General features: G+C 36.3%; 1 protein-coding gene across 2 annotated transcripts in view; it reads left to right on the top strand.

The window, feature by feature from the left end:
- The window catches only part of LOC145662608 (protein Star-like), a 206311-nt gene that overhangs the window by 178169 nt on the left and 14679 nt on the right, over nucleotides 1–13463 (top strand). For both annotated transcript variants that reach the window (XM_081728330.1, XM_081728329.1), the window contains exon 3: nucleotides 8415–8609. In XM_081728330.1, the coding sequence (XP_081584456.1) occupies nucleotides 8415–8609 (195 nt within the window). The remainder of the gene's footprint in view (nucleotides 1–8414; nucleotides 8610–13463) is intronic.

Here is a 13463-nt window from a genome sequence, read left to right on the forward strand (position 1 = left end):
TAGTTGTTCGGTACAATATCTCTTAAATTTCGTATTAAACTTATTGTTCTTGAAAGTTTTACACATACATATTCTACATGTGCCTTCCATGTTAACTGCTTGTCGAGAATAATGCCAAGAAATTTCACATTATTTGACATTTCCGGACATTCATTTAATTAAAATACTTGCTGAGTAGTCTTATCTTCATTGAGAAGAAATCCGTTTGCCTTGGACCATTCCTTAGTTTCTATAAAAGTTGTCTCATTCATTTGCATTAGACCTATAGAGTTATTGCTAGTGTTTAGAAAGGTTGTGTCATGAGCATAGAGAAAGGATTTAGCTGAGATATTTAGTGGTAGATCATTTATCATTAATATAAACAATAGCGTCCCCAGTACAGAACCTTGGGGAACTCCATGTTTTATTTGAATACTATCAGATTTCATTCCATTAACACTAACAATCTGAGCCTGTCCTTCTAGGTATGTTTTTAAAAAGTTCAGACTCTTACCTTGAAAACCATAGCATTCCAATTTTCTTAACGATGTATAATGTTCTACACAGTCAAAAGCCTTACTTAAATCACAAAAGGTAGCCAATGCAAAACCCTTGTTCTCAAATACTTCATGAATACATTTCACTAGATTGTCGATGGCATCTATCGTTGAGCTACCGCTTCTGAATCCAAACTGTGAATTGTTAAGCATTGTGTGTTCATTTAGATAATGATATGCCTGTTCCTTCGCTTCCTGTATTACGATAGTCATTAATATCGTAATACATTTTGTTACACAAAAAATTAAATAGTTCATTTTTGAAATTCGTATGTGTTTGATATCCTTCTAATAACTTGGGAGCTTATTAAACAACTTAGCGGACATAGGAAGAACACTTCTTTTTTTGGTGCACGCATAGTTTTGGTATGCTGTGAATATGTTATTCGTTTGTCGTGTGTTGTATGAATGTACATCGTCAACATGAAGAAAACTACTTTCATTATTCTTTACATATATGATACTTTTGTATATGTACAGACAAGGCACAGTTAAAATTTTATATGACTGAAAGACCCTTTTGGATGAGGACCTTGGTGATAGATTAAAAATAGATCTTATTGTCTTTTTCTGTAGACGAAAAGTAGTAACACTGAAATAGGAGGCTCCCCAGAAAATTATTCCATAATTTAACAAGGATTGAAACTTACCATAGTACAATAACAGCAAAGTTTCTTTTGACACTGAACCACGTAGTCTATAAATGACAAAACAGATACGGCTTAATTTGCTGTTTAGCTCAGTAATATGTGCATTCCATGTAAGCCTATTGCTTATTGTTACGCCTAAAAATTTAGTGGATTTTGAATAGTCTACATCAGTTGAATTTATCACAATGGGAGGTACTGTTCGAGATGTACATGAGTAATGAAAATTTAGTGCATTTGTTTTCTTTGCAGAGTATTCAAGCTCGCGCCAAACATTGTTAATAGTTATAGGGCGCTGGCCAAGTATGTTCAAAACTGCTCGGCCCGGGTTTAGAATTGTCAATGACTCGAGCAGCTCGGGTCACAGCTCATTCACTATCGAGCCGAACCGAGAAGTGAGTCGAACCAACAGCTCAGCCAACCGAGGCGCTGGGCAACAACTCACCCAAAGATAGAGGCGCTGGACAAATATGTTCAAAACTGCTCGGCCCGGTTTTAGAATTGTGAACGTCTCGAGCAGCTCGGCTCACAGTTCATTCACTATCGAGCCGAACCGAGAAATGAGACGAGCCAACAGCTCACCAATCAAGCCACCTAGAGCCCTCACTCAGTTGAGCCGAACCGAGCAGATGGCTCATTCCTACCAAGCTGGCTCGAGCCGATGGTTCACTGCAAGCGAGCCGACTCGAGACATCGGCTCAGTTGAGCCGAGCCGAACTAGGCTCGTTATAAAACTCTCTACTGGTCTCGTTATCGAGATGAGACGAGAGAGACACGAGCAGTACCCCAATCGTTAGCAACAATGAAAATATTCCATATTACAGCTTACATTTCTCATGCTTTTCGCTTTCGAATGTAATCAGGTCATGATTTCAAAACGAGTTGAAGCAAGCTGAATGAACGAGCCATTTATCAAACTTGACTCAACTCGAAACTAGACGTCAAAAACAGTGAATCGGCCCGGAACTCGACTCGAGAAAATTACCTTTGACTCGAGAAAATTAAAAATACAGAATATAGAGAAGCATTGCACTAAAACTAATAAAATAAGAACACATAAACTGGGGATGAATCAAAATTTCCCTGTAACCCTAAAATTGATACATGCTTTTTAAAACCCCGTTGATTATGGGGTTGTTCCAAACCCCATAATCAACAGAACTGTAGGATATGCAAACTGACCTGAAAGAACTCCAATATTACATACCATCAACAAACTGTTTTCTGGTAATGAAGTAGGCCTATTCATGAGAACAGTTTATTCATGAGTTCCTTCGTGGCTAAGTAGTTAGCGTACGCGCCTTTGGCATGGAAGTCCCGGGTTCGATTCCCGACGGGAGCTCATGTGATTCGGATTCCACGTTAATCAGTAGATCCCGTCTCATATAGCCCCGCTGCTGAAAGGGACGTTAAACTCAACTCAACAGTTCATTCATATTAATCCCTTACTGTATATCGTTAAGTATGGCACCCTAGCTGTTGATAAATATTTTCCCACTGGAGCACTTCAGACATTTTTCTTTTAAATTCTGGCCACCATCATCCACAGCTTTTAAGAAAAAGTATTCTTTCTAATGTTCGAACGGTAAAATATTTTCGTTCTCCATCTTTATAAAGACAACACTAATCAAAGTAAAATAGACTACCTGTACCGTTACACTCGTAGTTCACTCACTGAATGTATTGATTTGGAGCTGTCGAAATCTGACAAAACCTTCCAGATGCTTGCAATCAGTGCACGTGATTTCCCTGGGACTGTCCTCATCTTCCAAAAACAGCAAATTGCACTATGATCCAGTGGCATAGGGAAGGGGGGGTCCGGAGGGGCCGCCCCCCCCCCAAAGAGGTCCGACAATGTACTTTCGTACTTTGATGTTTGTAATTTTTTTATATATTTTTATGTTTATATATTTTTTTGTTTGTAATTTTTCTATATGTACCTATAACAGCACTTGGCCCCCCCCCAAACACACATCCTGGCTACGCTACTGCTATGATCTTATCTGTTTCTCTGTGTGTCGGTGACTGTTGGTCACTGACATAAGTGGTTAATGCTCCATTGTTCCATTCTGAGAAATTCACTTACAGGAAAGAAATATACGTATATTGTAGTTACTCATCCGAAAGGTAACGCGAAAAAAAGTAACGCAAACTAGGTAGGCTACCTTACTTAAAAATTTGTAACGCGTTACCGTTACACTTACTTTGAAAAAAAGTAAAGCATTACTAGGAAACGTCACTTAAAAAGTAACGCGTTACTTCCGTTACGTTACTTCCCAAGACTGCACCTTTACACGTTAAATTTCACCAGTTACACTAGACCTACATTTCTACTGTGCTACTGATAGCTTCTTAAATGTCATTCTCATCACTACCTGAGTTATTTAAATGTCTATATATGTGTGTGTGTATGTGGGTTTTGGCATTCTTCATTTGTCATACAAGAACGTGCTTCCGTAACGAAAGATTTTGCACCATGTAGGCCTATGGGCAGTCTCCTTACATAACGTGATATAAAACAGTGGCACACTGTAAGTTCAGTTGGTCCATTTTGTGCTGACTTTTTTTTCTCATCCATACTGGTTTAGACCACCATCGTAGTTGCGCCAGCTGTGTTCTTCAGGTGATAAGAGATCTTCCCTTGAAACTAATGCCTTCTTCAAATGTAATTTCCACGCTTCAGGTTTTGCAGCAGACTGTCTGTTGTTGAAGGCAGTAGCTCGTTTTCCTATCCTTTTTGGCAGAACAATAGGTATCGCACAGCATTAGTTTTGAAGCTAGCCTTCTCACTTTTTGTGTACAACTTAGACAGGAATGATTCATATGCTGAAAGAGTATATTCAATGAGTGTTACATTCATACTCAACTTGCAAACACTCTTCTGATATAGCTCATTTCCACACAGCATTTTGAAGGGTCTTTTTTTTTTTTTCTTTTTTTTTAATTGCAGTGAACGAGCTGTTGGAGTCACACCGTCAGTACATGAAAGGTAACAGTGTATTGCATAGTCTAACAAAAGCCCAAATCAAGACCCAAACAAGACCCAAATCAAAAGCCAGATTTGGGTATCGGAATGTACCGCAGTTTATCGTTTGCTCCTGTACGGAACCACAATTCTTCAGATCCGATTTCGCTGAAGTGTGCAGTGCATAGTACAGCTACATCTGTCAGGGGATTGAATCACGAATTTTTTGTGGTCTTTAGATGCCTGTGCAGCATGCAGAAGTAAGCGTGCATATGTTTTTTCACGATCCTATGTTAGAACCAACAATTGCTTACAGTGTCGTTTAGTTAACTGTACTGTCCTTGTCCTATTCCTGCATCCTCCACCATTAACTATCTGCTGTCCTGTCTGTAGCTTCTCTTGTGCCATTTTGCATCAAGTGTTAGAAATTCACATAGATTCACCTTATTTTTTAGGATTTGCAATATATTTCGACCACTGTTTAGGAATTGGTGTGGTCTCTGATGTAATCTTGCCTTCTAGTCCTGTAAAAACTCCTATTCGGTCATGTTCTTCAGCCTTCATTGAGAGTTCATTATATTGATTAAAAACAACATCGATTCTCATGCATCCATTAAGACCCAACGCAGCAGTGATTGCGTAATACTGCTTCTGTAGAGCATTTCATTAGCTTTCACTTGGTGTCAACATTATTTAAATCGCTTCATTCTAACCGAAATCATGCACATTTTAAGCCAACGACTCCCAAATGTGACTGAAGTCACGTGATAAAAACACAAAATAGCGTTCAAAAATTAGTGATACCATAATTTGACGTGACATACTACCTAGGGTGTTTATACATAACCCATTCTACCAAACTGAGGTATCAAACCTTAGATGTAGCGCCGGTTGGACAAAATATTTTTATAAGATATTAGCTCCTGACTACTAGAATTAGCAGTAGTTTAAGCAGTTGCTAAATGTCTAAAAAATACCTACACTGTAGAATACTTAAGTTTCTTCGTTTCATATACAGACCCTCGTTGGTTGTCATCAATACTTTCGTGACTTACATTGTTTTTATACTTACTTAAGGCAGGGGTGCCCACAAGGGGGGGCTATGACGCAAACTGCGTCATTGAAATATTGGGGGGGGTAAAAATCTATATAAATATGTTCGAGAGGGTGTAAAAATTAATGGAAAAGATTTTTTTTTCATGGAAGAACACCTACGGATAGGCAATTGAGGGGGGATGCGTCATCGACATGAGGGGGGTTGGGCACCACTGCTTAAGGGTTTGGCTTCTTGTTACAAGGCGTCTTGTGTTGCAGGAATATTAATATGTTCAAATGATCGGTCTTGTAATCTAGCAGCCTTAGTGGAAATATAGTGTCCATACAGTAAGCGTTGGTGTTAGATGATGGACCGGATTCAATCCCAAGTCTTTGGCGTGGGAGACCCGGGTTCAATTCCCGGCGGAAGCTCATGTGGTTCGGATTCCACGTTAATCAGTAGGTCCACGTCTGATATAGCCTCGCTGCTGAAAGGGACGCTAAACTAAAATCAACTCAACTCAACTCAATCCCAAGTCGTGGTTCTGAGTTCATGGTAATAGTGGGTCCTGTCCCTCACAATCCCTGTGTTGAATAAAGATGCTTACACATAAACTCAAGTGGAATTAAATGAGCATTCCAGCTTTGTATCCCACGTTTATGCCCTCACATACTATGGTTAATAGCAACCTTATAGGGAAATTCACGCATAACAGGTTCGACTTTCATTAATATATTTTTACGTAGCTATGCATTTGAGATGTCTTCAGGTAAGAAGACAACATATTTCGATTAGTAACACACTAGTCTGTTAAAATATTACAAATTTGTTCTGTATATTTTACAAATCTATGGATCCGTACAGTAAATGTGCACCGGCGGTTCTAATGAAAATTGGCCTACATTATATATATATATATATATATATATATATATATATATATATATATATATATATATATATATATATATATATATATATATATATATAAAGTTATTACTTACGGTGGTTACTGCAGGACTTATTGGCAGAAGCACGATAATACCAGTAATCAATAGTTTTTCTTGTAAAATTTGCAGAACATGCTAGCAGATTTAATGTAGAAGGATGGGAGCAATTCTAGTTTATGACATACAAAGTCAATGTTCCAATTTTCTGCTTCGGTTTATTACTTTTCTTTTCACACTTATTTCTGCAGTATTTAATATACAAGAGCATATTCAACCCAAATAAACCAAAATTGTAAAGATTTAAAATGCCAATAGATCTGTTAAATGAACGAATGTGGCAGTGTATGCCATAAAACATAATTGATCCCAAGAGAGTGTCTTGCAGCAAGGTCGAATCTTATAATTACCTTAAATCTGAGGTAAATTTAATCTATTATGTCCAACTCGACTAGGTAACCATTAAAAACTAAATTTCTTCAATTCACAAACTATAATAAATAAGTCAACGAATAAAATAAATAATATAATGAATTAGTGCAAGTATGCTACTTTAATCGGTCCATTGTAGTAATGACAGATATTTATTGATACAAATATCAATTTCTTTCTTTAGGAACAATTGAAATAAGCACAGTGACACAATTTATATCCACATAACCACATAAACAACCAAATTATTGATATAATCTTCTGCAAGCAATCCTGCAACAAGACGCTGTAAAATATCCAAAACAGAATACTTCGACAGACGAAAACGATTACAAAATGCATCATCGTTGAAGTACTCAAAAGGATTTTCCTGTCTCATTATTCTTCTAGGTCGGATAGCATATTCTATCTGTTCGAGCATTTCAGATTCATCTAAAATATCCAAATCTTTTGCAAACATATTCACTCTACTCACAGCTGATCACGACGTTATCCAGGATTAATCTCCCCTTTTCGATGGCTAATCTTAACTCGACGATTTGGCGATATAATCTTCAGATCAGTGTTGGTGCAACACATTATCCTCACTTCGATGATTAACTTTAGTTTAATCCCTATCCACGGATTAATCCTCGGTTGGTGCAACCGAGCATGAGTAAAATAATTTGAAAATTTACTGCAAACTAGCAGAAATGTCTGTTCGTAACACTGACTAAACACTGTACAATCTACAACACCGTAGAGTAATGTGGATTGTCTAACTTGAGGAATTTCTAAGATGCTCTATACTTTTTGAACCTCCAGAACGTATGAACCTCCCAAGCCCTCCCTAGAGCTGAAAATCGAAAAATTGGCTTCGTAATCGTGTTGTTAGATATGATAAAGATCTGTCTATGTACAAAATTTGGTCACTTCTTTCTATGTGAAAATCTGATGACAGATATGCACACATTTTTATATATATTAAGATAAGATTGTGTCAAACTTTCGAGTTAATATGTGTATGAACTTATGTTGTCAGCCTTCAGACATGCCGAATGAATAGATTCGCTAAGTATTACAAAACTTTTTTTTAATACATATTATCTGCCAACCATGGAGAAGAACATACAAAATAGCAATTACACACATATCCTTACAGTCATATAACCTATTTCTATACTCGTCGATATACATCCCTCTACATCACCCTGATGAAAGCCTACCTATTAATAAACTATACATAATTGTACCCATTGGTAAAAACTCTCTTGACAGTTTTGAAGCTACAAACCGAACATAACTGAAGCTAACACAATTTGATATCAACTGCCAGTTCCAAATTTCCCCTATAGTGGAGTAAAAAGATTGAGGTAAGGACTCATGTCCAATACACATGTGTTCTATTTTTCTCTCTCGATCGTCTTTTTTTCTTTAGGTAAAATTGGAGTCCTTTATTGGGCATGTTACTCAGAAAAAACTATTGTATTAAATATATTATTTGTTTACGATATTTTTATTATTGTTATTCTTTGTACAGATTTATTTGTAGTTCAACATCCCACAGTTATGCTCCGAGGCTAAGAAAGACGGTAATGGTGATAATAGACGAAATAGTAGAATGAAGAAAATGGGAGAAAACGGGTTAATCCAGAGAAAACCTCCCGCATAGTGTTTGTCCACCAGAAAGCCCACGTAGCAAAAGCTAAAATCGCACCAGAGGTGAGCACTATACCAATGAACCGCGGCCACCACGTATATATACGAGTGTATCCTAATTATAAATTTATTTGAAATTTAAATTATTAATATATACAAAATTTAAAAGAAGCAAAATGAAAAATACTTATTGTTAATTTGTTTCTTTAACAGCGAGGAGGTTTCTTCGTAGAATGTGGAGCATTAGATGGAGAGACGAGGTCGAATACCCTGTTCTTAGAAAGAGAGCTTGGATGGCAGGGGCTGTTAATAGAAGCTGATCCTAGCAACGTGGAACTTGTGAAAGAAAAGAATAGAAAAGCATGGGTAGCAGATGTGTGTCTATCCATCAACCCTTTTCCAGAAAAGGTAATTATTTAAAAAAAAAAAAAATCGTACTTATAAGTACCGGTAATGCTTTTTTTCAGGTGGTGAGTAGTACCGGCACCTTTCTTCTGAATTTTTCAAAAGGAAGTTTCATTTTAACTTTTGTGACAAAAGTCTGGAAGAAACTATAGTAAAGCATCTGATTGAGGGACAGGATAGTCATTTACTTCCATACACTAAGATTTCAAATTTCAGGTATTAACCCGAAAATTTTGAACAGACATTTCGTGAAGCCAAAATTACAAACTTAACACTCACATTACTTTTCAATGGAAGAGAATAAGTTCGTGGTTTCCTTGAGATCAAAAATTACTTGTGACATTTTTGTATTTGTTTAGCAAAATTAATTTTCTGTTATTACTTTATTTGATTTTGAGTTTAGCGTCCCTTTCAGCACTGGGACTGTATGAGACGTGGGAATGAGCTCCCATGTGAATTAAAACTCTCACCTATTGTTAGCACTGCCCATTGTTATTTAAAAGTAAAAATATTTTATCGTTTATTGTCTGTAATGATTTAAACATCATTCGACAAATGTCAACTATAATAATTTCAAGCCTTAGTTTGCTACCTTGGCACTGCACGAGCATGTAGGGGGGATTTTTTTTTTTTTTTTTTACTGAAATTCACTGCTTTAGTATTCTAAATGTAGTTGAGTCTCAGTTATAATTTTTATGTGAAATATTCCCATTTGTATAAAGAACATTCTGTAAAATTTTCAGCTGATTTCATTCAGCCCCTTTCTAGATATTGACCTGAGAAAATTGACGTTAAGAGTCTTTCGGCCATTTTGGAACAGCTCTAGGAAAAAAAAAAGAGATTACATTCTCAGGACTAAAATTTATACTGCAGGTACCGGTAATTATATATGTATTCAACACAGAAATAACATTTCATTATTGAGTCTCCATTCCTTCATGAAACTAATGGTCCTCAAAATTAACGATTAATACATTTTTTCCAAGTTTTTATAGTAAAGAGTTTGACTAACTCTCTTGCATGGTACAAAAATTAAAATATTGTATACCTGAAGTCCATTTCGTGCTGAACACTCTGGTTTTTGAATTATTCTGATATCTTTAAAAAATAGCTTGGCAATTAAACTTTCCGGAAACCACGTTTTTTTAATTAAAATTTGTCCAACCGCCATTTTAAAAATGGCTGCCAGAAAAAAACTACTGTATATAATTTTTTTCAAACAATGTTTTGTGACTATCTAGCAATAGGGAACTCATGATTTAAAAAATCAGGAAAATAAAAAAAATATTAAGCAACAATTTTATTTAAAATTGAGTGATTTGAAATGGATTGACCCTTAGTTATGTTCTTCTTCTTCCTATTCCTCGCTTTCCTTCCATCTTTCCTTTTATGGCGGTATAAAGAAGACAATTTCTTCAAGATACGTCGAAACTAATTGGCCTTCGTAGGTAGGATGCTGGCTAGAAGTGTCCTCTTCTCTCCTATCCGTTTTAAAATATCTTCGTTTGTTGCTCTCTCTGTTCATTATCTTCTCCATTTTCCTCCAACACCACATTTCAAAGCTCTCTAAATGTTCTTGCCCCTACAAGGTGTAAATTCCACGCTTCTTCTACTGCTCAATAGATATTTTTGTGACAAATTCTACGTTAATAGTTTTGTTGAGTACGTACGCAATTTTTAGTTTTTTTTTTTATGACTATGACTATGTAAATTCCAGCTTCCTGGCAGTTCAGTGCATTCCCAAAAAATGTATCACGTAGAAAAAACAATCCGATAAGCATACGAAATACATGTTCTAAATTTTCATTGTTCTAAATCAAAATTGTCTTCCGCTAGATTATTCATTTATTTACCTTTGCTTTTTATAACCAATGCCAATTGAAAAAGTAGTAAACATCAATTTATTCTATTTTAACTTCAAATTAACGTTTAATGGTTAATGTGTTTTCTCCTAATTTTTGTTCTAAATGAACGTTAATGATTTTTTTTATTGACTAAGTATAAATCCTAACGTTGATGACACATAACTCGGGCACAGCATATGTTTCACATAATTTTTAAGTAAATCAAAGTCTATCTCCATGACAAGTTTAATCAAGATAAAGTGAGTCCTATAGATTCATATATACTGTCCTTGATTGTTTCTTCTTTTTCTAGAAAAAACAAATGCAGAATAAAATAATAATAATAATAATTTATTAGATACATTAGAATATTTACTGTGTGTTCCCTTTAGCAATTTTACAGTTTTAAAGTTCGTAATATTATGAAAAATCAAATCATATTTTTAATTCCTTCAATCCAATATTGGTTTGTTTCATTTTCAGACCACTGTCATAGGTTATATACTGTGTTGTGAACAGTTCATTTTTATTTGTTTACAAATTAATTATTTGTATAGAGAAGAAGAAACGAATAGGAAAGGAAGGAAGGAGCCTGGGACCATTGTGTTAAGTATGTTAGGTAGAACCATTTTATTTCAAGTGTGCCCGTGCTGGCGTTGCTGTCAGTGTATATTTTCCTGTACCTCCCTCCAAGGAGAAGGAACAAGTTACTGTGGCCTAAAGGCTTCAATAGTAGGATGCGGACATGGTTGCCACATTGAATTATTTCATTAGCTTCGCTGTTCACTGTCTTGTTAGTCATTCTAAGTAGCCTAAGATCTTCATTTCCCAAGACCCAACGACTGAATGACAAATTGGCAACACAGCCGAGGTCATTCACTTCTTTGCCCAAAGCAACAGGAAGGTTTCCTCCGTAAGAGGGCGGCGTGGTGGGGCTGAAGTATGTTTCACATATTTTCCGAGGCATACTTGAAATAGAAAGGCTCTACCGATGTCCATATTTAAATATTGTGCGCCTCTGAGCTCTAAATAATTTGCCGCCCCGCGCACAAACTTACGTATCAAACAAGGAAACAAGCCGTGATTTTGCAAACATACCAGCTCTTGTTAAATAGCAGTTTAGGTATTACAAGTTACAAAAGTTATAACGTAATTTTAAATGGACTAGTTCTTTCAATGATGATTATGATGTGGTGTTCTGCCCGAAGGAAGGTGATCATTGGTGGACGTCACTGTAGACACCATTAATTATTGGTAATAACTGTTAACAGAAACAATTGTTTCAGTGGCGTAACACACGCCACCCCCCCGCAAAGTATAGAGAAGGGGCCCTAGTTGTAAAGCCGACAGAAGTAAGGTTGAAGTTCTACTTCTTTAAATCTTTATTCATCGCAAGACTTCGGGGCCCCCTATACGTCGGGGGCAGCTGCTACGCCACTGAATTGTTTATATTATTCACCGTCAGTAATGGTTTAATAGCATCTGTATTAATAATACAATAAGCTATCTGTCTGTAGCGCTTTTCAACTCAAGAACCATAATAGATAGAAACATGAAGAGTTTTAATGTGTTTTAAAGCTCTCAGAGAAATGATCCAAATAACCTATTCCAGGTATCTAGGTCACACCTGAGCTGAGATATGGGGTTGAAAAGTCCTCATAAGAATACCATGAGGACATTTTAAAAATATTCGAAAACGACCAATATTAGAGTTGAATTCATAGTTTTTGGAATCGCTGAGATGAATAGTGACAGTTTTAATCCAATTCAATTTCAAGGTCATACTCCATTCCCCATGGAGGGGGCGAGGTTTAAAAAAAATCAAAAAGGACAGATATTAGTGTTTAATTCATAGGTTTCAAGGTCGCTGAGTTTGGAGATGATGACTTTTTAAAAATAATTAGATAAGCTAGCTAATTAGTAACTGCTGTACTTAGAGCGAAGTAAACAAATTAACATATCTTCTCGCGCTTGCGCGGAACTCTGCGGGTTGCTAGTTGTTACTTTATTGTGAATCTTTAAAAAATCCAAAATTTTGCCGCCCCCTAAATTCTGCCGCTCTGTGCTGAGCATAGAATAGCACTTATCTAAATACGGGCCTGGCTCTATCATAACGGTATGTGCCTGGTGCGAATGAAGAAAACCTCGCTTAGAATGGCCGTCTTGAAAAAGTTTCTTCACTCTTTAGACCGAATGTCCCAACCGGGACTCAAACCCGGGGCCGCTCGCAGAAAACAGCGAGGACTTTAGCGACTACGCGACACGAAGCCACGTGCATATATGCCAGTATGACTTTGTATATATCTGTATGAACAATGAACAACACCGTAATTGGGACTAGAGCTTCTTACATAAGTAAAACAAGAGAGTTTCCTTTAACATTGTACACCTACGGTAGTCTTCCAAACTATGAGAATTCAATATTGCTTTTTTATTTTATGGCGATTAACATTGAAACCGGAAATGCTTTAATTTCTGCCGCTTCCAGTTGAGTAGAGAGTTAATGGATGAAATGGAATCTGTTTTTGGGACGCTGAATCGACTTCAGAGAACCACTTCTCGGTGTCTTTTACCGTTTTTGCCCTGATACCTGTAAACAGACAGACTGACATAGCCGTTGTATAAGATTTCCGATACTTACGCGTAGCATACTTTGCAAATGAAATAAAATAAAGACATTCTGAGAACTAACCTCAATATTACACGAAAGTAAGTGTAATACCTCAGTTTTAAGTTTTCAGCACATCTAGTATTAACGGATATTTTTTTAAACTATTGATAAACTATTATTTGCCTATCTCTGAAGACAAAGTTTCCTACCTGTCAGTAGCGGCTCGATACCATAATCTGAGGTAGTTCTGCACAGTGTGTTTTTTGTATATTAAATTTCCCGTTTGCTGTAATTAATTATAAAATCTACACGAACCGCATATCTTTTAGCACTCTAATCGTTATACGTAAATGACAATCATAATTGAAATTAACAAATATATATACAACTTTACTGTATCGC

This window comes from Thermobia domestica, chromosome 10 (genome assembly GCF_964235325.1).
Source record: "Thermobia domestica chromosome 10, izTheDome1.hap1.1, whole genome shotgun sequence".
In the NCBI taxonomy this organism is placed as follows: Eukaryota; Metazoa; Arthropoda; class Insecta; order Zygentoma; family Lepismatidae; genus Thermobia; species Thermobia domestica.